At 39.7% G+C, this 27,119-nt stretch overlaps 1 protein-coding gene across 1 annotated transcript in view; it reads left to right on the top strand.

Moving 5' to 3' along the window:
- Positions 1-27,119, top strand: part of plxdc2b (plexin domain containing 2b) — a 108,888-nt gene that overhangs the window by 71,365 nt on the left and 10,404 nt on the right. The window contains exons 5-11 of the mRNA XM_042399620.1: positions 511-633; positions 5,808-5,926; positions 7,945-8,044; positions 14,340-14,435; positions 14,648-14,729; positions 20,884-20,944; positions 21,052-21,205. Coding sequence (XP_042255554.1) covers positions 511-633; positions 5,808-5,926; positions 7,945-8,044; positions 14,340-14,435; positions 14,648-14,729; positions 20,884-20,944; positions 21,052-21,205 — 735 coding nt within the window. The remainder of the gene's footprint in view (positions 1-510; positions 634-5,807; positions 5,927-7,944; positions 8,045-14,339; positions 14,436-14,647; positions 14,730-20,883; positions 20,945-21,051; positions 21,206-27,119) is intronic.

Below are 27,119 nucleotides of genomic sequence, written 5' to 3'. Positions count from 1 at the left end.
CACACATACACAGGAGGAGGGAGAGAAGTACATCGGTGGAGGATGAGGAAGTCTGGCTCGTAACCCCATGATAATATATATCTGCTCACTCAGCATATCTTTCTCCAAAGCCCCTATGATTTGCCCTTCTGTTTTTGATGGAAGATAATAGCGCTAATTAATCTGCATTTCTAGCTGAAGCAGCCTGCAGCTCAAGGCCAGAGACAGATAAAGAAGTGATCGGTGTTGTTTAATGAGGAGCTTTTAACTTTGGACTGGAGGGCAGTCTTGTTGTCTTCCTGAAAGATGCTGTCGCTGATAACAGATTTATAGAGGGAGGGAAAGACGGTCTGTTTTTATGAGTTGCTAAAGGACGAATCCACCTTAAAACACTTAATGAAAACATGTACGACACATTGAACATCACACATTGTTGCAGTGTTAAAACTTCTGAGGTTGGATTTCTGTTCTACATTACAATCAAGGGTGCAGACAGTTATATGTTGTGTGTTTTGTCTTTTTATCCCTCAGGGTTCATCTATACTGGTGATGTGGTCCACCGGATGCTAACAGCTACACAGTACATCGCTCCACTGATGGCGAACTTTGACCCCAGTGTCTCCAGAAACTCTACCGTCATCTACTTTGACAATGGTAACAGCATTTTTTTTTTTCCTAATGTCTTATTTCTTGATGAATACGAGCTCTCTCTTGTGTTGTGTGATGAATGAGGCACTTTTGGCTTCAACTAGCTGTTTAATCTGTCAACAACAGAATTAAATAACGTCTCCCACAGCCAACATTGTGGTAACAAGCTCCAGAAAACACTAAAACAAAGAAATATTAAGCTCATTAACTGTTGGTGACCAAACTACACCAAGTGATTTCTTTTGATGCTACGTGACTCACGAAAACAAATTACACACAACAGATTTCAGCAAAGAAACATTTACTGTGGTTTTTTTTATTTTTATCAACAACAATATACTTACTGAGGTATTTTAACTGTGTTAATTACTTGCTGGGGACTTAGGGTTTTGGCTGAACCCTTCAAGTCTGCAGGGCGCTCAAACAACATGCAAGTCCCACTGAGAAACTAATATAATGAAAAACAACAAATTGATTAACAGAAATAGAGCTGCAACAAATAGTTGATGATTGATTTTGAACTATAATAATATGGCAGACTAATACATTTATTTAATGGTGATAATGTCAAATAATAGCAAGTTGAGTCATTAATTCTGTTATAAATGCATGGAAGACTATGGCAGGTGATGAATATCTCTTCAAAAAGCTAGTTTGTTATGTCTGTAATTTGCTGGAAACAGCCCAGAAACAGACATTTCTGTCTGGTTATTTTATCCATTAACAATTTTTCAATTGATTTTACAGATGTTTTTAATATCATAATATATATTGATATTGTTATGTAGCATGATAGAGGATTTTATCTATATTGTTCACCCATAAACTCCCGCAAAATGGTTTTTATGTTTAAAAGTAAGGAGCATAATTTGTCATTACTAACTGTTTACCATGAAATGATTTAAATTAAACCTTATATGACCTCTGTAGCATTCCACCTAAATTCTCTTTACTCACTTCAAACTAAATTGGTGCCCTTCCTCGCTCTCTGTACCTTTCCTCTGCCATCTGTAACCGTCATTATCCATCATGTTAGTCATCGCCGTCTAATCCCTCTGCAGCAGAGTGACTGACCAACTGTGTGACCTTCTGCAGTGGAGCTCATCAGACTTTAACCAAACTGGCAGCTGATCGATTCTCGGTCGGCCCGCTCCTCAACACACTGTCCATCAGTCAATGTCCTGCCAATACAGCATAAGAACTGCGTGGTCTGTTATCTTCTTTCCATCAGACTGTGAACAGTTTGATAATTTGCTCACAGAGGAGACGTATTGTTTGTTCTTCATACACAAACAGAATTATAGGAGTGAGACTTCACAGTGACAGCGTGAAGCTTCAGTGTCAGATGTTCAATTTTCATAATAACAGCTGTGGCCTGAGGCATTATGTTTTCAGTTTTCCGTCCATTCCGTGCTTGTGGACGCAATATCTCAGGAACACCTTTAGGGAAGTTCTTCAAATTTGGCACAAATGTCAACTTGGACTCAAGGATGAACTGATTAGTGGTCAAAGGTCGAATTTAATACGTTTTATTAAATTCCTTCAAAGTCTTCGCTACAAATATTATTCGAGTTTGGACAGACATGGATGTAAACGGCAGCTCGGCTGGTTGGCGGAGGCATACAAGTGTGAGGCGGTAATTTTAGTTGTTAATTGGAATCTGCTAAATAAAGAACACACGTCATTGGTTAAGACACGACTTTCTCAAGTGATGTAAGACTATCCTGAAATTTGCAATGCGCACATTTATAGAGGAGTGAAGTGTTTCAGCACCTGACAGACGGTGAATCTGACTGTTGTTGCCAGCAGGATCTTGTGACAGCGCTGTGGTGAAAATAAAACTTCCAGGCTGTAAAACATATGTGACACTTTGAGATTTTAACTCGACTCCAGAACTCTAAATTTACAGCGCTTGACAGGTATTTATTAATCCATTATTCACGGATGAATTCAAGTCTACGCTCCTCCAAAAAGAACTCGTAACACTGTCATCTGCTCCTGTTAAAATTTATTCTTTATTACATTAAGAAAAGTGCAAAGTTTTGAGCCCAAATTGGCTCTTCATCACGCCCGGAGGAAACAAACAGACTCAGGTGTGTGTCTTTGAAGAAAAAGTCTGAAGGTACGTTCAAAAAGACTTGTTTTTACAACATTTGGTGAGACCACATCTGAAGGCCTTAAGGCGTGTTGAAAAGCCTGCAGCCATAAAGAGGGGCGAGACACGCTGCATCATACACATGCAGATAACAGTGCACAGATTTGCTCTAAGGTAAAAACACCTTTGCACACCCGGCCAACCTTGCATCAAGTGGTGTGAGTGTTGGATTTTTAGTTTTGTTAGTTTGGAGGCGGCTTCAGAGACTGTTCAACCATCCGACAAGCACTTTATTTGAAGCGTACTGACACTTTCAGTCCCACCCATAGGTGTGGTTACAGCCAACTGGATAAAACCTCTACAGTAGTAACAAAAACATCAGAAAAAGGGAATCAAATATAAAAAAAAATTTAGACACATTTAGAAAACTGATGCTGTCTAAACCGCACTAAAACTCTTGACAAATATTATATCACCGTGCTGAGGTCAGGCTGGTGTAATAGGGCTGGATTTGCTTTGTTTGTTTGGAGTTCACACAGCATGTTAAGCTTGTAAGTGGAATTAATAACAAGGCCAGTGTCTGCTCCCTCCACGCCTCTTCACCCACTCTGTATTTTTAGCTAGAAAGCCCCAGATAGCATGGCAGCTTCCCTCGCTGAACTCAATGCATTTCAAGCAGACCTATATTAGGCTTAACTCGTGCTGTAAACTTCCTTGATGCATTACACAGCAATGTCCCTCCTTGTTCTGTTTCTACTTTCCCCCCCCTTATTGTCACACATGCAACATACCTGTCCAATGCCAGAGGCCCTCTACACATCACATGTAAATTATTATGTTGTTTCCTGTGCGCTCTCGTCTAGCAGAAAAGCTAAAACCCGTCTTTGCTTTGGATGGAAGAGCTCTGGCTGTGTGACAGAAAAATTGATTAGTTGTGTTAACAAACCTTTATTGCCCTGGCCCCCAGCCAAATGACTAGCTCGGAGGGGGGAATGGCTTTCACGTCAATAGGTTCTCCAAAGTCCACAGTAAATCAGAATAGTGTTAAAAGTAATGTGAGGCCCGCTCTCTGGACAGTGGAGCTCAGTACCGCGTGACTCTGGTACTAATTTAGTATGCACCCAAATTAAGGCAACGCCTGATGATGACTCTTTGTGGTCAAAAGATATTCCAAGTAATAGTCTGACTGTCTGCCTCTGGAGATCTTTAAGAGGGCAGCGTCAACAGATGAAAAAATGAACCAGGATCAGTCCAACAACGCTGATCTGTCTAGGATACTTTGTGTCTCTGATGCTGTACATCCATGATTAAAGGATCAGTTCACCCAAATTACAAGCCTATTTTATCATGAACCCTAGTGGTGTCTGGACACAGTACCCTGAGGTTTTCATTCAGACCAAAATCAGCCCAGTGTTAAAGCGACGACGGGGACGCGAACCAATGAGACAATGAAATACAATCCGAGAAGTCCAGTCTGAGCTTCAGAGCAATGCGTTTAACACTTATCAGACGCCAAAACACAACACAGCAGTTTGTGATACTCACACACAGGATTTTACAACTCTGGAAAGTTATTGCAGCAGCTGTTGTTTTATGTTTTGTTGGGACAATCACGAGGTAAACAGCAGAAACACGGCGTTCACGTTACAATGTAATATACCAGGAATGTGCACTAACATGTTATGTGTTTGGCTGACGCAGCGTCTTATTGGATGAAGTTGCAGCTGCTGAACCAGGTTCAACTTTTTGAACCCTGCGTTGTTTTGCTTGAGCTCTCTACGTCAACACACTGGCTCCACTGAAATGAATAAGAGGGCTGCATTTTTTTATGAAGAGCTAATGTTGGTCTGAACTCCGCCGAAAGTCTGCAACTAATGGTTGTTTTTATTATTGCTTTATCTGCTGATTATTTTCTCAATTTCTCGATTGATCAATCATGTGGTCTATGAAATGTCAGCAAACAGTGAAAGATCACTTTTTTCATTAAGAACATCAAGAAATTATCTCTTAAGATAAGGAAAAATAGAAAATTGGAAAATGGCTTAAATGATGAATAGATTTCCAAAGTAGATGCTGATTATTTTTCAGTTGATCAACAAATTTCAGCTCAGTAGTTCAAATTTTTTGAGGTTTTTTTTTGAGTTTTGAGATATCCACCCCTAAAACTTCTGTCGCCAACCCAAAACAATAGAGTTGATTGGATTTTGATTTGTGCAGCTCAAAACAGTGAAAACCTTAAAAACTCAACAGCAGCACGTCTCTTTATAGATCATTTGCAGACGTTGCTGTGAGCTGTTTTTGCTCATTTCTTCAGCAGAAAGTAGTAGTGAACAACTGTTGACTGGGAGATCTGGATTATCTACTGTAGTGTAACCAGGACATTGTTTCTGACAGGAAAAGTTGCCACTAGGTTTTTCATACCTAATTTTTCAATGCTGTTCACACCATAAATGTGACACAGTATATATATTAATGTAATTTAGATGAACTGACCCTTTAAATTAGCACCAATGTCGACCTTTTTCTTTACTTTCCTCTGGTGTTGACTGCTCTCAGCCCAGCCAGCGTACTGTAAATGGATATATTAGGCCTCCTTTTCCTACCATAAGAAAAAGTAATTTACAGCGCTGTCATTCAGTCCCACACAGTATGAAAAACTTTCACTGTTGTGAAAATTGCCGGAGCTACATAATCCATCACAGTAACCACCACGCCTTGATTTGGTTTTCTCAAAGTTTCAACTTTATTGCTGTTTCATCCTGCTCCAGTGGAGTGTTTTCATATCAGTGCTCACGCTACTTTAGTGTCAATCACATCACACCCACAGGGGGAATGAAGGTCACTGCCAGGAAATAATCCCTCAAAAACATATCGCTTTACGAACATGATTGTTACATAGATGTCTTCTTATTCACGGTCCTTGCCCGGTCAGAGGTTCATTTCACGCTAGATGTGAGATGGTAGAGATGGCGTTTCAAAAATGGTGGAAAATCAAGCCAGTGTTAAAAAATGAGAAGTGTAAATTATATGCAGACTGTGTACTTATGAGCTGCTCGTGTTTTCTTTGTGTTTTTGTCCCCTTCAGGTACTGCTCTGGTGGTGCAGTGGGACCACGTTCACCTACAGGACAACTACAACCTGGGCAGCTTCACTTTCCAGGCCACACTGCACAACACTGGCAGGATTGTCTTTGCATACAAAGAGGTGAGGGCTCATTTATCCAAACACTTTTCATCTTCAGTCTCTCATTTACATAGACGGTGTATTTCTTACTTTCTGTCTGATTTGAGCACTATTTCTGACTCTATTTATTGTTCTAAATGAATGAATAAAGTGGTTTTTATTAGCAAGGCAACAAGACATCACAAATTCATATAAGTCAGATCAAGAATGCTGTGTATAGATTTCAAACTACAAAATTAGGTCCAACAACTTTTATAATCACATCTTCAGACCTTCATCATCTACATCAAATTGTTAAATCACTGACAACAACATTTACTACATAATACTGGAGAAGTCAGAGTGATTAATATATCAATCTTGCCTTCTTTTCCAGACTTTTGAGACTAGAGCTGCAACGATTAATTGATTAGTCAATTGACAGAAAATGAATCACCAACTACTTTGATAATCTATTAATCGCTCTAAGTAAATTCTCTGGTTCCAACTTCTTAAATTTGAATATTTTCTGGTTTCTTTAGTCCTCTATGATGGTAAACTGAATATCTTTGGGTTGGTCGGGACAAAAAAAAAAAGACATTTTAGGTTGCGTCTTGGGATTTGGGAATATTTTGTAGACCAAACAACGATTAATCAAGAAAGTTATCAACAGATTCATCGACAATGAAAATAATCATTAGTTGCAGCCCTATTTGAGACAAAATTAGCTAACTTAAACACATCAAAATTAGAAAAACATTCTGATTTTTGATCATCTGCACACCAGAATATCTCAGTTAGTTTTGTTGAGCCATTTTGTAGAAAATGTATTTAATCATCATCGTATGTACAGCACAAAGGAAAATGGGATCTATCTTCCACTTCCCCCAAATCACACAGCTCAAACAATCTGTTTTCCTCCTGTTTCTAATTCTATAAGACTTTTTAAGTTGTCCTAGTCATTGCCTCTGTGTTTCATTTGTTTTCAGTTGAGAAATGTGTTCATGTGTTTTCACTCTGGTCATTAAACAGATGAGTGACGCCAGCATGCCTGACAAAAAAATGAGTCTCATGGTGGGCACTGGCTAAAAAAATATTACTTGACGCTGATAAACAGTTTCCATATGCTTAAATTGGTTGCAACATTATCTAAAATTATTTTGCTCACTGCGTGTGAGACGAACTGTCTATTATATGTCCTGACGGCGTCTATGAATATCTAAATTTAAAAAATGAGTAAAAAAAAACAAAATGATTAGAAAAACAACTCAATTGAACAGAGAAAAAAAAGGTATGAAAATGAAAAATAATTATTCCAACAGAGACGGCTGCAGAGACACTGTGAAACTGCAATAACTACGTAATGATCTGTGATAATTGCAATTGTTACAACCGCAGGGCTGCTTCTTTTATGACTGAGACCGATTTTGTACTTTGTTATTTTCACATATTAGAAGAGCTGATCTGAAAGCTGCTGGAGGTTTTTTTCATTATGCTGCTATTATTGTGCTGGAAAGAGCAACCTGACCATTACATGTAATGGGTTTTTACATGAACCTCAATCATTACAAGGTGTATTTTGTTCAGCTGAGCAGAACCATCAATGTCTTTTCACCTTTAAATATTCATTCCTGAGTCACTGAGTACTTCTGTCCAGTTTAACTCCTCTTCTCCTCTCCTATGGTGCCAAAACACCAGATACAACGATGCATTGACCTAAATGCGTCTCACCAGTCTGGTCTTTCCTTTCTATCATTTGCCTAAAAACTAACATTTGTTTGAGCCTGTTTTTTGATCTGTTTTCTCTGAAATAAGTCAGTTTTCACAAAGTTGTTGCTCATTTCTGTCCCGGCTGTGTCTGAAATGCTTATCCTATGCACTAAAGATGGCCATATGCTCGTTGAAGTTGCATAATGCCTCAGCAGATTCCTATGGGAGACCGTAATAAATTGGTTGAATTGTTGGTGCTGTCAGACTGCTGTGGCCTGCTCTTATTTTCCATCCTGTCTCAGACGGATCGTCGAGGTTCTGGTAATTGATTTTCCCGTCTTCTGTTTCAGATCCCCATTGAAGTGTCACAGATCAGCTCTGTCAATCACCCAGTGAAGGTGGGACTGTCTGATGCCTTTGTGGTGGTCCACAAGATCCAGCAGATACCCAGTGAGTCTCAAAAACACAATTTTATATCTTACATTTGCTCACTTGAGCACAGAAAGAACACTTGAATTAATCCAAATGCAAACTTTAAGAACCCAGAAAACCCAGATAAACCCCTCCTTAACAGTGATTGTCAAGCTTTGGATTTGAAGTGGTGTGCTGGAGACAGTAGTAAGACAGATATTCCACATTTGAAGAGCTTGGAAGGTCATGTCCTCTTTTAAAAATCTTTTCAAAACCAAAAACAGAAGAGCAAAATTGGCAGAAACAGATTAAACAGTGTGTTGGCGCTAACTAACTGCAAACATTAATATGTGCAGCTATATTTCTTATTAACAATCTACTTTAGACATTTTCCATAGCCAAATAGCATGTCACAAGATAACTACATAATATTGTTGGATTACAGACTAGAGAAAGCCCCAGTCAGGACTGGAACATCCACTCTGTTGGAGCCAAGATGCTACTATATCAGAGTTTAAAGAGTCTAAGTCTTTATAAGAGTCTTGTTAGCAGCTTTTTATATGGTTTGAGAATGTTTGCACTCCAGCAACACCATCCACAACTCATCCTCGAAGCCAAAAGCCAAATTAAAAGTGAAAATATTGATTGAAAATGCTAATACCAAAGTATAATCAAACCTCTGTGTTGCTTGTCCAGATCAAGCCCCCAGGAAGAGCACTGGGCTGTGAAGCCAAGTTTACACTGACATTTGACATTAAAACTTCCGGACCCATCACGTGATGCACACAATCATTGGAAAAGGAGTGGCGAGTGTGTTTGACCACCACAACACCTGCAAAGTGACTCGATTTATTATCAAAATGTATCCATTTGGTCCAATAACATTTGAAAAGTCTAGAAGAACAGCACGATTAAATTATCTTATCCCCATTTAAGTGAGCAGTGAGCCAACCGGAAGTCAGCCGGCTCGCCCAGCAGAAGTCACTAGTGCACTTGGACTTGGGCCTAAAAATACAGAAATACAGGACGATTTTATGGCTTCATGCAACCGCTGAGCAACTTTCATAAGAATGAAGTGGGCGCCATCTTTGAGTCCGGTATCAAGTTCTCCTTAATACATCCATGGTCCAGATATGTTTTCTATGGTAGGCTTCCATACAGAATGAATAACATTTGAATTACATTGTTATTCATAATACTGTATTCTAATACTATGGCTAACTTGTAGCTTTAATTTCAGTCTTTTAGCATGATATCATAGGCCTACATAGCCATCACATGCACATTAGACCATTTTACATGTTTCTCATTTTTCAATAAATCATGTTAGAATGGAAACACATAGCAACAGTAACTAAGGGTGGTGGGACTTAATGAAGCATAAACTTTCATTTAATCCATTAAGTTTCTCGTAAGTTTCTTGCATCATTTAGCTGACTGTATTGTTTCATCATCTTTTTATTGACCCTTTTACAGTAACTGTATCTCATAGCTTGAGTTCAACCTCGTCTGTTTCTGCTTTAGCTCCAACTGTCATCACTTCTTCTCCAACGCCTGTTGTTCCACCTCTCTGTGTGCAGAGCTCCAGATCGGCCTCTCCCGTTTGCTTTGGATCAATTTAGGCCCATTAATTTAAAGCAAACGTGAACAAAGTTGAGACACTTCAAACCTTTTCATCCACAGTCTCTTTTCTCTGTGGCTCTGAGTCAAAGTCTGCCACAACAGTGAGTTGTCAAATATGATTTATTCAGTGATTTAAACTGTGTTTTGATTGCGTGTGTGAAGTTTGGATTGCATATATATTATACCTTTAAACCCAATGAATAAGAAGGGCTCTTTTTTGTCCTTCAATGGGCATCTTGTGATGTATAAATGTAACATGTAGTGAGACAAGTTTAAGTTAAGTTTAAGAGTAATACAACTCTTCAAAGCACCACTTCCTTTGATTTTCTGACATGGACTTTGCTTTCTGTCTGTGAAGGCTTTTTCTACAAAACCTCTTTCTAGAAGACTGCAGTTGGCACTGAGAGATTTGTATATTGAACCTGTTAGCGCACTCCCCCTAGACTTTATAAACCAAACTGTCTTTGATGCCTCTGACACAGCATGATGAAACCAGTGTGTGCAGCGGCTTGGTTATGAAGTGATGAAATCCTGACTGGAAGCAGATTGAGACCGAGATGGTGTGTTGAACATGAATGATGTCTCCGAGGAGAACGTGTTCTCCCTTTTTTTTCCACTCTGATAATCTTCTGAAATGATCACTGCGCTGATTCTGCTTCTCAAGGAACCAGAGTGCTAAATACACCAAAAGCTATTTTTCAAAAGCTGAAACTGAACTCTTTCAGATGCAAACAACTAAAACAATACCTGTCTTACCCTCATTTACATATAACACATTAAATCCAAATCAGTCCTTGATTTCAAACAGAAATAGACAAAAGTAGGCTTCTCATTTCTAGCATGTGACCTTCCATTTCTCAAGATAAAATGGCGACTGTCACTGGTAAATTTTAATCACGAGTTGGTTGAAAACACCTTCTCTGACTGACTTTTTAATGTCTCCTGCTGGCTGATCTTAAAACGCAAACCCTGTGAAAATGTGTTAAATATTTTTGCACAATGGCTACGTACATGATATCATGCTAATTAAGGCTAAGGCTAAAGCTACCGTTCATGTCTTAGGCAAACAGTCAGCATCCTCTCTAGTTGATGATTCATGTAAATAAACACACAGCTTTGAGATTATCCTTCCTGGTTTTAGCGTTACAAGATAAAAGGCTTTTAGGAGGAGGACTAACAGATGTGTTTGGCCAATGTAATGCCACTCAGAGTCCAAACTTCCTCAAATCCAAAGCACAGAGCTGCTAACCTAACCTTGAACTCTGATAGCATCTGGGATTGGCTACCAGTTACAGTTAATACTGTAGATTGTAAGCCAGTTGGCCAGATATGCTAACAATTGTTGCTTACTTTAGAACAGATAAACTGTTTAATTCGCTTAATACACTTTTGCTCTTGTGTTTTGGTGTTTGTAAAGGCTGAAAAAACTCTTTAGGCTATGATTACACAATCATTGTTTGTGAAAGGGGTTCAACTGAATTACTAAAGCTACTTTCAGTCATTATAAACAAACTCAAACTCTTGCAGCAGCTGAAAGAAACAAGAAACAAGGCTTTGTTTTCTTGCTGTGCAGCAAACAGGTGATATTTGCAAAGTGCACAAGTTCATGTTGACGTCTGAAGGCAAAGGGCAGTATTTGCATCCTGCACTTGTCATTCCGAGACGGGTTTGACGTGTCCCGTGAGCAGCGAGGCAAAGCTTCTGTAGAGAAAGCAAATGATGCAGCACAGAAGATCAGAGGTTCCCGTAATAATAGTCCTCTTATGTGAGGATAATAATAGAGAAGAGTATCCATAGACGGATAGGGACTAACCTTTAGAAAAAGCAAGAATAAGCAGTTTTCATGGAGAAGTCGGACACCACAGCTGTTCATTTCTCTGCAGGGAGTCCCTCTGATCCCACAACCAGAAGGTTCAGTTTGTACAAGAGTTAAAGTTAATGTGTGACTTAAGTCCCCCTTTGTTCTTATACTGAGTATATACAGTAGGCGGAGGACTGTTCTTGCAGAGAAATTTTATTATTCATCTGAAAAAAATGAATATTCTGCTTCAGATCTCATTTGAAGGCGATTATCTTGGTGAAAGAAAAATATTTTGACAGATTTTTCATGACACATCAAGACAGTTATGCCAGATACTAAATGCACTCTGATAGTTGGTATGTTAAGTTTTCATGTCCCGAGTGCATTAAGCCTTCATCTTGTCAGGGACAGAAACAGACAGGAGAGCCATTGCCGCTACAGGCTTCACCATGGAGAAGTATTTCAACTAAGTGTCTCTGCAGCCAATTACAGCATAGCAACCATGGCAACCAGACAGCCATGTTTAATCCACTGTAGCTTCGATTCAGATTAAAATGAATGAAACAGTTTACATTCCCTCCAGGCAGAGCAGGACCACAGCACATTCAGTAGAGGCAGAGATGAGAGGGGAGATTTGTGGGTGTCCTGTCGGTCGGAGTGTGTAATTAACAGGTCGGGTACAGACACATGTGAAGAACCAGGCGTTAATAAACTTTCCCAAGGCTAAATGAGATACTATTAGTCACACTGAGTTATTCTTAAAATGGGGTTATGAAGCCAAAGCCGCCTCCTCGCTTTTTATATCTTCTTTAATGTACCTGGATTAATAATCTTTATCCACAGCAGCAAGATGCCAAGACTTGAGCTATTAATTATGCACAGTGTATGGATTTTATTTAATCATTTTTTTTTATTTTAAGGTTTTAGAATTACTGTAATGCTCGGTAAAATTCATCTCATCGTGAACTCATCTGAGCTGAAACACTGTGATTTAATATATTGGACATATTAAAGAGCTGGAAGTGTAATGATGAGGATAAAGAGGTCGATTGAATATATTGTAATATTTTGTGTACAGCACAAACAGCCGGAGTGCAGTCTGACGAGAGGGCAGAGCGAGCCTGCCATTACTGGGCTATTGATTTTCAACTGTCTTCACATCACATTTCTATTGATTTCCATACAATTCTTTGATATGAATGAAGAGGCTGCCTCTAATTGTGATTTTATCCAAGGATATATGTGAGCAACAATATTTTTCCAATAGGTTTTATCGTTTAAAAGTGTAATAACTGTGCAAGTGTATTATCTTCTCTGGATTTAAATTTGAATATGACCCTCTTGTGCATAATTGATGACACACTTTTACAAATCCACCTTTATTTGATGGTATCAGCGGAAGTTTGCTAAATCCTCATTAGGTGTTGTTTATGCTGTGGCCAAGTCCAAGGCTATAATTGATCTGATTTGCAGCTTCCTTCCACCTACAAACCAGAGGCCATCCATGCTGTACAGTCTGCCCACACATCAGCAGCCCCAGGCTGGGGAAGTGACCTTCCTCTGGCCCCCACCGTGTCATTAGGCACCTGATAATCCCTTTGCTAGAGGCAAGAGGAAGTCAGTCACCAGGGAAGGAGAGGAGGGAAAGGAAGGGTGGTCTTATTCTCAGGACAGACTGAGCTGGCTCACGTTAGCTGCTTTGATCAGTTGTCTGGAGTGTAATCAAACCAAGCAGGTCTGCAGGGAAACAACATCCTCTCATATGGGAAGAACAATACTGGTGCAAGCTTAGCCAACAATTCCCACACCAAAAAATCAATCAACCAAGCGAAAGAGTAACCTTGAATAGTGTTAAAAGAACACTTTGACATCTGATTATTCGCTTTCTAGCTGAGAGCGAGACAAGAAGATGTATACAACTCTTGTATCCGTAAACTAAATATGAAGCTAGAGTCAGCATATAACCCCCTGTGAAACCACAGCTTGTTGTTTTTACACTTTGTTTTAACAAACATGTTAATTAGTGAGCTTTAGAGGAGCTGATGCTGGATTTTTCTTTATGCTAAGCTACGCTAATCATCTGCAGGCTGTAGCTTCATTTTTAACGGACAGCTGTGAGAATGAATAATAATATATCCCAAAATGCCAAACTACCCCTTTAACTTTTAACCACTTTCAGCAAATTACAATATGATATGATGGATGAGACTCGCAGTGTTGCACAGCCATAGTCTGGCATATTGAATTTCAATTTTGTAGCTCACTGGTCAAGCAAATACAAGTGCGATAAGAATTGTCATGAATTGAGCGATGCACGTTGCAGATTTACTGACTCCCTCCTGGAACAGCTGTACAGAAGTCACATAAAAATCCACTTAGGGTTCAAGTTAACCGCTATTTAACAGATCTGATAAGATATAACACACAGAGAGCCTTTTTGACTTTAACAAAGGGTGCATGACATCCTTCCCTTTCTTCCACTTCCAGTGATGCCAGTGAAGATGCATGGCCAGCAAAAGCAAGCAGCCCATTTTACACGGGCCCATATGAATTATAAGGGCCAGAATGCAATGAGAGTCAATGATGTGTCCAATCAATCGCTCCATCTTACCCAGGCTGATGACTTGCTGTTACAGATGACTGGGAAGGCAGCCTTTCAACAGGGTCTGATTGATATCAGCTCCCAGGGGAAATTGCTACCGTCCATTGCCAAGTCGCGGGCTGACATTCGGGCACAAAGAGAGGGGAGAAATAAAGTGCTGTGGTGGCATCGCATTTGACCTGATTCTGCCTGCCGCTCTCTCCCCTCATTCTTCAGGGACCACTTGTCCCAGTTTTTATCTCTGGGTGGAAGATTTGTGATGGTTTGTTCTCTCTCTCACTCTGTACCCCTCTTTCTCCAAAATATAGACGTGAGGCGGAGGACAATCTACGAGTACCACCGCGTGGAGCTGACAAAAACCAAGATCACTAATTCTACAGCTGTGGAAATGATGCCTTTACCCAGTAAGAAGAATTTATTCTAACAACTTTTGGCTCAGTCTCAACACTGTCCACAACATAGCCCTCTGAACAAGTATTACTAGATGGATTCCTTATCGTTATACAGCCTAAAGACTTTTCCAGCTGAACAGCGATTTGGCTGTCAGTTAGGCTATTGAATACATGACATGCTTGACTTGAGATATTTGACTTGTTTTGATCTTTCTCCTCTCCAGCATGTCTCCAGTTCACCAGCTGTAGCGCGTGCGTCTCCTCACAGATCAACTTCAACTGTAGCTGGTGCCATCGGCTCAACAGGTTGGACTTTCAGGACACTTTTTACTCTCAAAAATGCCACTTTTTAATACCTTACACACCTGCCATCCCAACATATTCATATTCTCAAACCCATTAACTCAGGTTTGTACATATTCTATGCACAAACACAATTTTTTTGTTAAGTTTATTCAGTGACGTTTTGGCTCATTTTGTTGGAGTCAGTTTCATTATAAGTTCCAATCCTTTTCCTCACTTGTCAAGCCTTTAAAATTGAATCTTCCCAACATTTATATCCCGCTGCAAGCTTTTGTAATCATCTTACAATATGTGCCCGCTTTCTTATTGGCAAAACACACTTGGGAAAACAAATCTTTCTTATCAAGCAGACGATGTTCTGTTAAATGTGGCCGTTTATATTTGTTTCTAAATTAGAGAACTCATACACAGCAAGGTGCAGACGTGACGTGAGCTTCAATGAAGTCCCTTAAAGCACACTCTCCACATCACACTCTTATGAGATAGCTGGAAATGTTTGGTACAATGTACTGGAGAAGAGTTATGTGACATGTTTAAATTTGAAGTTCATATTTGCTTAACACAATTCCTCCTTCCTTCAAGAATTGTAAAAAGAAATCTATGACTTCTTTTTAAAGCCTGCATCTACGTATATGTGCTTGTAAAAAACCCTTTAGATAACCTATACCAGCCACCAAAAATTACCCTATTTTATACGTTCATCCGTGCTATCCTTCATCATTAATGTTCCTACAAATATAACAGACATTTATGGGAAATGCGGTGCAACACTGAACTAGCTTGGCATGCTTTTAAGTAAATATTCCAGCGGTATGAGCGGTTTCTGGTCTGCTATCACTAGGTCAGCTCAACAGCACTAAACTGAGAGAGCTACAGTTGCAGTTTTTATTTGGAATTATACTGTATAATATTAGGAAAACACCAGTCACCACAGGATGACTCCAGGAATCGTCAGGGTTTTGCATACTTGAGCAAAAACAGCAGCCTCCTGGAGTCCAGACAGTCTGTAAATGTCTCATGCACGCAGTAAGATGATGAAATTTTTTATCAATTAAATGTGTGTGATGAGCAGGTTGGCACCTTGCATAGCAGCCTCTGCCATCAGTGTATGAACGTGTGTGTGAATGGGTGAATGTAAATGTAGTGTAAAGCCCTTTGAGTGTTTGGAGGACTAGAATGGTGCTGTATAAATGCAGTCCATTTACCATTTAAGTGTGACTTTTCCTCTGACATCAGGCAACCCAGACAGCAGCTCATTCTGACATTCATTCAACTCACACCTGTTCTGTCAACCTCTGCTCCCCTTTTTATCTTATCCTTCCTGCCTCCCTACACTTCAAACAAAAGCAAATATTTGAGCTGCTAAAGAAGTGTTAGCGTTCCTCCCCAGTATTTCCTGACAGCTGAAATGTGAGCCGCAGTAGGTTTTTGTTTTCTTATGGTGGAAAAGAGTTGGAAAAACAACAACGAGGAGAAAAACATTTTTGGACAGATAGTAGAGTGAATCATCCACAGAAGTTAAGAAAGTCCAAGTTTCAACTTGCAAATCAACAGATGTTCACTGTCCTGATAAATGCCTCCCCATCAGACTTTGCTGAAAATGTTCTTTGGAGGTTGTTGTCGGGTTTTGCTCAGTCTGACTTGGGGCAGCTACTACGTCTTCTCTTTTGTATGCTGCTGCATTTTGAATGCCTCATGCATCAAATATTAATCTGCCACTCTTTCATTTTGGAGTCATCATTTATTCTGTGAGTAATGTGGATGACTGGAGAAATGTGCAGCAATTCTGCTCTGTCCATTGAGATTTGTTATTTAGGACTAACATGGGGTTTTGGATTTGACTTTCGCTCTGCTCTGCATCTTAAATTCTTCTGCCTTTGACAGAGACAAACTAATTTACAGTGTAGCGACATGAAGTAGTGTTTTCCCTATCAGCAATTTATGGAAGCGTTGGAGAGATACTGTATGCCTGTAGCAGTGATCTCATTAAGCTGTATTTTAATTAGCTTTCTTACTGTGTTAATATTTGACTGTTCAGCCTTACTCTGCACTTTGTATCCTTCAGCCACTTCCTTTGAAAAAGGCAAACATGCTCTAAACACGCACTAATTAGAAAAGCATGGCGGCCTCTTTGGCTGCGGGGTTAATGAAAGGCGCTGACATTTTAAGAGAACAACCCTAATGAACTTCTCTCACATTGACGTGCTGAGAAGGTGAGAGCACGGCGCCGCTCTCATGCTAAGTTCCAAAGCTAAATCAGTTTGCTGAGTCTAATGTGTGCAGCTGGTGCTGAAGCGAGTTAATAAAGTATGCCAGATGCCTCAGTGGACCCGCAGAGGGCCATAACTGCCTGTGCAGACGAACGTTGACGTGCTTAGAGGAAAGGCAGAGAATTGTTTACTGAAAACACACAGCTGTGATGCATCGCAAATGCAGCTCATAGAAAATTAATGGTTGTTAAGGAGACAAATATTGAGGTTTAATAAGTCTCACTCCCAGCAAAGTGTTATTGCATCCTTTTATGTCATGAAATTGCGTAATCAAAGGCTCAGCATTGTTTTTTAGCTGTCATTGCATCGCCAAACAATCAGGAGTGGAAAAGATTCTTTATTCAAGTAAATGCAGTAATTCATTGCAGTAAAAATACTCTGTTACAAGTAAAAGTACTACATTCAAAGTTTTATTTAAGTAAAAGTACATAAGTATTATCAGAAAAATGTACTTAAAGTAACAAATTAAAAGCACTCATTCTGCCAAATGACCCATTTAATAGTGGTGTAATTCAATAGTATATGAACATAATTTCTAGGAGACAGGTTCCATATATCATACAGTTATTATCACTAGTGCAGTAACGTGTGAGAAGAAAGTTTGCTGTAATTGGTCGAGGTGAATTTTAACTACTTTATTTAGTGTTGGGCAGTTTATTCTGCAAAACCTCAAACTTCTAAAGAGATTTGTAAATGAGGTTATTTTGCAGTGCAGTGAGAGTATTTCAACATGTTTTCAGTTTAAATCAACTTGCTTAAGAAATGCTCTTGAAATGAGTCTCTATATCTTGAAACAAGAAATAAGAAAAAAGCCAAATAATCACAACATCCGCGGTTCGATTCCAGCAGCAGACCTTAATGTAGTTGCATGTCGTCCTCCATCTCTCTCTCTCCACTCATTTCCTGTCATCTCTGTACTGTCACTGTAATAAATACATATTTAAAAAAGAATAATAAAGTGGGGAAATGTTTATTTTAGAAAATTCTTGAAATAAGTTGAAAACAAGTTGAAATCATCCTACTACAAAGGCAGATTTTTAAAAACTTTTTTAAAAGTTAAAAGAAAATAAAACTTTCAAAACTCGATTACAGACTAAAATTACTTGATATAAGGAAGATATTTTTTCTCTAAACACTGCATCATGTTTTACAAGCTGATCATATGTTTTATATGAAATATCTGCAAAAATAACCATTAACTACTGTCACATAAATGTAGTGGACTAAAAAATACAATATTTGCCTCTAAAATGTAGTGGAGTAGAAGTTGAAAGTAGCATAAAATAGAAAAATACTCAAGTATAAGTATCTCTGAATTGTACAGTACTTAAGTAAATGTAATAGATTACTTTCTGCATGCAAAGAGTAAAGTCTTCTATTAATTTATTATGACATCTCAAGACGTGGTAAGAAACCTAATAACACAATTTATCCATTCTGCTGTGAAAGTGAGAAACCTGAAGAGAAATATTCTCCCTCATGGGTTCATTTATATTCAAATGAAGCGCCGCAGCCCGTTCCTAATTAAAAGCACCGTGGCTCTCCGCATTAGATGGCAACTAGCTGAGATAGATGCCATTCAGAAGGAACAAAAACACGAGCTCCCCATCGGGACAGGTTAGACCAGACCTGCTCTGTAATATTGCGTCTCAGTCTGTTTCCCTCTGCTGCCTCTGGGGGGAAAAGTGGGGGATTAAGCAGAGGAATCTGTCTCGCCTGATTGAACAGATGAGGCTGAATTTTTTGGGGGGAAATAAAAGGAATGGGATGATTAGAGAGGTAGAAAGATGAAAATGGACTCCTTCACACAAAGCCATTACCATAACAATATGTTCACTGGAGAAATGGGGCCTTCTGGGGATGTCTAAGACTCTACTGGACTCATATTGTCCGTGCAGCAAAAAGCACAGAAAACATTACTGGCTTGATATTCTGCACTGTGAGTCGGTCATAGCTTATTTTCATTTGTGCACAGTAAGTTTTCTATACATTTCCCACCTGCAGTGACAGCACTAATCATTTCAACTTTGCTGTATTTGATGAGCACAGTATGTGGGTTTACTGCTTTGCATACTAACTTTTCCTTCCAGACAGGATATGTGGCAAAGGGCCTAGACAGAAAGACTGAACGATGGGAGCCTGGCGGGTTCACCGGTGGGCGAGTTATAATTTTGATCCATTTACAGCATGGAGGATTAGTAGCTGCCGCCTCAATTACTGTCTGCCTTTTGAGGTTATTAGAAGTCTCGGACCGTGATACACAGTCTGCTCAACAGCACCCTTATCCCAAGGCCCCATGACCCATTGAACTCCCCCCTCACAGATCCTACATCTTCATAAAGCCGCTCCCTCCTTACGCTCCCTGGATCCAGACCTCAGAGGGAGGTAGGGAATGGGAGGTGCCGATGTTTGCCTCTCAGCTTGATTCAGAGAAGAAAAACCTGAAATATTATTATATTAAATGATAAATCATCTCTTTGACTCTTATGATTGTGGTTCGAATTGCACCACACTCCAACCAATTTTTACACATCAACTTGTAGAGTACTACTCAGTTTGTGAAAACAGTTGCATAACATCCTCTGTGGCTCTGGAGAAGCTTTTGAGAAGCCACGCTAGCGGCATAGCTCTATGGATGGCAATGTTGGTCTGTCTGGAAGTGGTTCAGTCCACTACTTTGGCCCAGACTGAAATATCTCAACAAACTTTTGTATAGACATTCATTATACCCAGAGAATGAATCCTACAGACTTTGGTGATCCGCTGACGTTTCCTCCAGCACCACCATGAGGTTGACATTTGTGGTTTTGAGTGAAATGTCTGAAGAACTATTTTAAGGATTGCCACGAAATTTGGTTCAGACATCCATGTCCCAGTCAGGATGATTGGTAATAACTTCTGTCATCCGCTGACTTTTCATCTAGCGCCATCATCAAATTTTAACTTATTCAATCCTTTGGTTTATGGGAAAATGCTAGCAAAACTAATAACATCCCCATCAGCTTCAGTAAGACTTTGTGTTTAGTGCTAATGTTAGCATGCTAACATGTTAAACTAAGACGGTAAACACTGTAAACATTATACCTGCTTAACATCAGAATATTAGCATTTTCATTGTTAGCACATGTCACCAACTGGTTTAGAGTCAGTGACAAAATAAATGGAATCATACATGAATAAAATAATAATAATGTTAGTCAGTTATGGTCAGTGATGCATGCAGTGTGTGGATGAGTGTGGTGTGTGATGCATGCAAATGAAATACAAAGCCCCTGACTAAGCTAGCTGGTAGAGGCCCAGGAGGAGGAGAAATGTCAGAAATGAAGCCACTTAAATAGTCTGAGGCCCAATTTACTCAGGTGTAGACAGTTTCCTGATGTCTCTCTCCAACTCAAACCAACAAACCAACCACTCTAACAGCAAGCAGAGAGAGAAAGCAATGACGCATACAGTATGGTAATATGCTGATGTTAGCATTTAGCTCAAAGGTCCCCTTTTTGTAGCTTTTAACTGCATCTGGATGTTATTGCGTTCCACATCTTGTTCCCAAAGGTTTAGAATCAACTTCCATGCACAAAGACTTCACTTTGGATTAAGTGATTGATTAATTGGTTATCAAAATTGTTGTTAATTGGGGTGGCCTGGTAGAAAAGACCCATACCGTATAACTGCAGTGTACATGGCTCAACTCCAGCTGGGACTTTGGGTGCATATCATTTCCCCCTCTGGCTCTCCCATCCCTTTCTTGTCTTTATCTACAGTGTCACTGTCGAAATAAAGACCACATTTTCTCTTGACCAATCCATCAACAGATCAATTAATTGACTAATTGTCTCAGCACTGAATTACACTAAATTCTGACTGACTGTTGTTTCCTCTGCACTCAGATGTTCCAGTGGCTTTGACCGCCATCGGCAGGACTGGGTGGACAACAGCTGCCCGGATGAAGTGAGTGGTCACGATAAAGACATACGATAAGCAGCCATGACTTAAATGTAATGAATAACCTCTTACATCCTCTCACATAATTTTTCTTTTCATCTCTCATTTTTCAGACTAAGGACAAGATGTGTGACATCATCGACACCACGTACCTCTACCCCTTCACCACCACGATTGTCGCCAAAACAACCTCCAGGAGCAAAGAGGCCACCGCAGGCAGGGAGACGCCCTCCACCTCGCACCCTCCCACCAGCGTCCCCACTGAAGGTAATGCAGCAAACAGACAGCTGGAACAAGGCGTGTTGCGTAGGAGCCCAGAGCTTTCTCTCAAGAAGTGATGGATGCTCTGTTCTGACGAGGTGTTAAATGAAGCGGATTTGCTCGAACTGTTCTTTATTGGTATTGATGTGTTTCCTCTTTTACAACATGCGCAAGACACTCGCTTTTGGAGAATGCATCAATATGTGGTGTAGCTCTCCATTTGAGATAAAAATCATTCCAGATGGCAGGCAGTGGGGCAAGGCACAGCAGCTGTGTTTGTATCAACTTTTAAACAATGCAGATTGAATTAGGATAAATCTCAGCAGTCCAAAGTGCTGTTAGATGCAGCCACACAAAGTTGTTATCATCTCATTCAGCTCTAACGGCTTTTATTCCTTAAAACTTCTTTTTGGCAATACATTTGATAACGTTTTAAAAGTATACTCATCCTACTATTAGTCTTAATCATCGTTACAGGTTAATTATAAAGCAGTAGCTCGATACTTTACTGTTAGGGCCTGTAAAAGGCTAAATGTTTCAAAGAAAATGAGATTGAGCGCTGGCTTTTGTTAAAGTAAGTGGAAAGTCACTTTACAATCATTACCAAGCTCAGTAAAATTGGCTCGATCTAATCCAGACTTTGAGGCTTTCTGAAGCCTGTTATTACCTGTATTCTCTCTCTTTCAAGGTCTCATTTTACATTTAAGGACTCTTTCTTGCCATGACTGTGGCTTTTTAGAGAAAAAGAGAAATCTAATACAGCAAACAGAGTCTAAATTAAATTATATTCAAGTCAAACAGCTGATCCAGATATGGGACTCTTTCTCAGGTTATGCTCAATATTTCCCATAAAGTCACAAAGGCAATATACTAATATGCAGAACCATGTAATATAATATAATGTAAATATAATATTTGCTCAGATAACATATATCCTGTACCAGTAAGGAAGGAAGGAACGTAGCTGTAGACAAAGTTCAGTAAAAGTACAGATTTTTTGAAGGTGCCGTGGCTTTAAAGAATAAGTCTGCTGATATTTTTCTCAATGTCAACATATACCATAAAAAGACCTAAGATGGTGTTCTTCTCACTGTTATTTCCTTTCATAAAAATAATCAGAATAAGTTTCCACAAGATGACATTCACTGTAGATGTATTGAAGGTTGAAGGGGACATATGAGGCACATTTCCAAGTCTATATTTATATTCTTAGGCTCCAGTGGAATACCTTTATGATGTACAGTTTAAAAAAAACTCCTTATTTATCTTTATTACCTTCATGCAGCCCCTGAGTTCAGCCTCTGTCTGAAACAGGCAGTTTTAGCTCCTGTCTCTTTAAGGTCCCCCTCCTGATGAGCCCAATCTGTTCTGATTGGCCAGTTACCGGGAGCTGCATCTCGGCCGACCTCCACCAGCTCTGGAGGCTACGTAAACAAACAATAATTATTGTATTTGACTTCTTTTTCTCATTCTTTACTCAAAATATAAACTTCTTTAATACATCCCTACATGTTGGAGCCCAAATCTGATCCAAAATATGCGAGTGGACAACGTCAACATCCGGTGGAACAACTTTAGCAACAAAGATTACAGCAGGGACAGCCGTTTGTGGGCATGCGTGAACAATCTAGTGTCATTACGAGGAGGAAGTAGAGGTACAGACCAGGCTGAAGCCCTGGCATTTGACTTGCAGGGAGCATTTTACATGCATTCACCTCAAGTTTTGGACCTTTGATCATACTTTACATTATAACAGTAAAGAAATAACAGAAAATCACAAAATGCATGATATTTCCCCATTAAAATATCCTTCCTGTGCCTTCTCTCTAGCATTAGTCTTGAGCTTCTCTTCTTCTTTATAGTTGTGTGAAAACTGTGTTCAGCGATTCTCTCTAACACTATTTCCCAGCAAAGGTCGAGGAGGTCATGCTCCTTTTGATATTGCAGTGCAAAGCATTGAGCATATGATTCACCGCACCCCAGCAGGAGGTTAACCTGAACCATACTGCAGCATAATCTCAGTTATCTAATGCAAATCCTCTTTGAAAGGAGCAGACAGGATTCCTCTGCTGATGATGGGAGAACAGCCAAGGTGTCCTCTAGAGTTTGTTTACTTTCATTTCCTTTTTTTTTTCCTGTTGTGAAAGTTAAGAGTTTGTTTGTTTTGTTTTTGTGCCAATTTTCAGCTCATTTCCCGTTGTATGGCTTTTGAGCAATTCATTTATGTAAACAGGCAATTTATCTTAATCAGCTCCAGATGTGCTGTAATTGAATCAAAGTGATAGGAAGGAGTCTACTCCTTACTTAAGCCATAAGTTTCAGGTAATGTCACTACTTGTCTTGTGCTTCCACATTGAGTGTTGGACACACAATGAGCATACAGTACCATGAGGTAATGGACAACCAATAATTTCAGACATCTACTATTATCCTTGTGATTAATTTATTTAGGCTTATTGCATCCTTTTAAGAACATGAAGGAAGTCTGAACTCTGAAGGATAAAATACTGCTTCAACTGCATATCTGACTGCAGATGACAGAATGAACATGATAGATATTTGTCTTTAACATCGATTACCATAGACTGTATATGAAGATGGCCATCTTTTCCGTTTGGAGCCAGGACTTTCCAAATAAGGAGTGCAGGACGTTGCCTTTCACGCTCTGCAAACATGCCCCGCTACCTCAGGCTGAAACGAACAAGATTGAGACCATAATGACTCGTCGAAAAAAAAAAGATTGACGTAGTATTTCTAGTGAGAAGTTGACACGTTTTGAATGGGAGTCTATTGGAGCCAGCATCTAGCGGCCATCAGTAGTATAGCACTTTAAGGTACTTCTGCATCGGCTTCAGTCTCAAGCAGTGGTAGTTACCACTTGTTTACACATAAAGAAAAAATATACTGGGGAAAAAACTAGGAATATGGTAACTATGTTTGTGCAAGAAGTAGCAAAACGCAAAAATATGTGCAGTGAAAGTTAGCCGCATACTTGTAATCAAACCGACATGCGCAGATAAATATGCAGGGTGGTTACATTGGCAGGCAAATTGCTCTGGTTGTAGTTAGCCATAATGGCCGTTCCAAGCAGCTAGTTTCTGTGTTTGCCTTCGTTCAGACTCAGAGACAAACGTTTGAAATGAGTCGTGTAAAAATCATGTTTATTTAGAGAGCTGTAGGAGCCTCAGACAACTTGACCTGATATATGTTGTTTTGCGCGAGTCCTTGTTTCCCCGAATCTCTATAACGCAGCTGGCGAGTGAACATTTATGGAAAATGCCATACATTAAGTTGATATTTTATGATTCTCTTCAACAAATCCCATGAAAAGACCAAAACTAACAATGCAGTAGTCCATCTCTCAATACTTTCTTACTTCACTACCCTGTCTGCTGAACACATAAATCTCCTAAAATCTGTCATAAATACAAAGTTTGATTTAACAAAAAAAAGCTCAGTAATTTCCTGAATCAGCTGGGCACTGTGGTTTTTAGCAAATGTTACTTAAGCAGGAGTAAATGGTGGATTTATTGGGGACTATTTTTATCTGTAATTGTATGTTGGATTGACTCAAAATAAACTGTGTGTGTGTTCATGGTAATTAAGGAACATTTGTGTTTTTAATATTTCAACAATGGAAGCACAGAGAAATAAACTATATCAGGCTTTGGCTACACAAATGATACTTGTTTGAAGGATAAGTTTATTGATGGTTTGGGTCTTTTTTATTGTTTTTTTGACAATAAGAACAATGCAGACTATCACCAGGCCCATCTTTTAATGGGGAAGGTGTCTGGAGAGTCACTGTATCGGGGACCTGATGTGAGAAGCTGAAATAAGGGCTCAGTTTGTGGTTACGAAGGCTGACAGGAAGCAGATCAGTAAATGTTTTGGCTCATGACACACCACAAAAAATCCATCTCAAACATTCCTCAGCAGACTTTGACCTTGACTGTTCTGACTTCAAAGCTTAATATGATTGTGCTTTTGGGTTGTTGCTCCTCAACAGCTGAACACCCTCCTTTTTAAAGTCTTAAAGCAGCATCTTAAAAGTGACTTGTTTCCTTCGGCAGTTTCTTGATGCAGTAACTATATTTCTGGTTTGTGTAGTCTGTGTCCATGTTTTTCTCATCTCATTGGTCTCTTTTATTTCCTTTTCCTTTGTCCTTCTGTAAAGCACTTTGTAAGTACAGTTTTAAAAAGTGCCATTACATTTATTTGGAAAATCTTATTTTTTCCACAACAAGCCAAAGCACCCCTGCGGTCAGATAATTTCTCTTTTTGCCAGCAGAAATCAAAAGTATCATTTAAATCTTTAAAGGCTGCTCTGGTAATGTGGTTTTTAAGAGACTAAATAACTTAAGATAGACTATTTTGTAGTGCAAGAGTGCAACATCTGCAGTGTTATTCCACCCTGCTCCTACATGGCTGATGGTATTTTTCTCTTGTTGAATTTTTAAAGGTTTTCTACATTCAGGCGTGGGTTATCCATTATTTCATTTTCACAAAAAAGGCATTCACTTTCATCGTTAACTGAGGCAGTAGCCAACCTTTTCTCTGTTGCACCCCCCATTAATCATCTTGTGGGGGCTGAGTTTAAATGGACACTCCATCACCGTTGGGGTGCCCGATGGGCTGCTGTGATGAGGATGGATGCAGTGAGCTCAGGGAGGAGTGAGAAAACTGTCCCACTGTGAGGCAAAACACGTCAACTGATCTTACAGATCAAACCAGGGCGTGGTGAGAAGACTAACAGAAGAACAGAGAAATAAAAAGTGTTTGGTTTGTGTGTGTATGACTGAATGTGACTGTGTGTGCTAAGAGGTCACGCTGTGGTATTTGTTGTGTTGCTGACACAGAGAACTTCTCTGACTGTCTGACACGCACAGCGGATCAGTTTCCCCTGTCTCTTCAGCTGCAAGGGGTCAAAGGTCAGGTTAGAGTGCAGGCTGGGTGGCTCATGCACGTGCTGGCGACCTGCAGCTGGACGAGAGAGTGAGGGGAAAAGAGGAGAGGCAGACTGGAGTGGAGAAATGTGTCTGCGTAGGTGCGAGTGTGTTTGGATGTGAGAAAAGCCGACATGGAAAGTTTTTATCTCATTTCTCACTCCGCTGACATTCGACTGAACTTCGTACGCCGTCCTCAGAGGGGCTGTTTTGTTTTAAAGAGATTAGATCAAGTGTCACTTCTCTCCTGTGGACCGTCCCGATACAGCAGCACTAGGGATGTAAACAGACATGAATACATAATTTGAATAGGAACAGTTGCAAACTGCATATGAATTTTATTTGTATTTGCACAAAACTTGCTGTACAGACATTTCCAGATGATGCTTCTAATGACTTTGGTGATCTCCTGACTTTTCCTCTAGTTCCGCCATGAGGTTCACATTTGTGATTTTGAATGGAGCCTAACGTTAGTTTAGGCAGAGCACTGAAGTCGCTTGTTTTGGCTGATCGGCTTCAGCTGTTTTCAACATGCTTCACAATCACTGACTCATCCACAGCTGTGTGTCTGGTAACATCCAATCGCATGCATGCAGGACTCAGACTACATTTATTTATCAGACATACATTTTATTTATCCCAGACAGGATATTCAGTTCTACAGTTTACCCAGTCCACACACACACACAAAAAAACAAACTCACAGGCAAGTAGTAACATGTCAGAGACAGCAGGTCAGCACATGGGTACAAGGAACACGAGCAGCACACAACACATTCTTCCTTCGGTCACCTCGTGTATGCAGGCTTACACGAGGAACCAGATGAAAAGCAAACAAAACAAAAATAACTCACATCTATCTTCTAAAGGAAGGAATCTCTGTCTGTATGTGTGTCCTTTGGGATCTCTTGAACTGTTCCTCCAATTAACTCCACGCTTAGCGTGTGTTTGGCTGGGGAGTCAAGGGAGTGCAG

Source organism: Thunnus maccoyii, chromosome 21, assembly GCF_910596095.1.
Source record: "Thunnus maccoyii chromosome 21, fThuMac1.1, whole genome shotgun sequence".
Lineage (NCBI taxonomy): Eukaryota > Metazoa > Chordata > Actinopteri > Scombriformes > Scombridae > Thunnus > Thunnus maccoyii.
The sequence above is the reverse complement of the archived record's forward strand: the minus strand, read 5'-3'. Positions and strand labels throughout refer to the sequence as shown.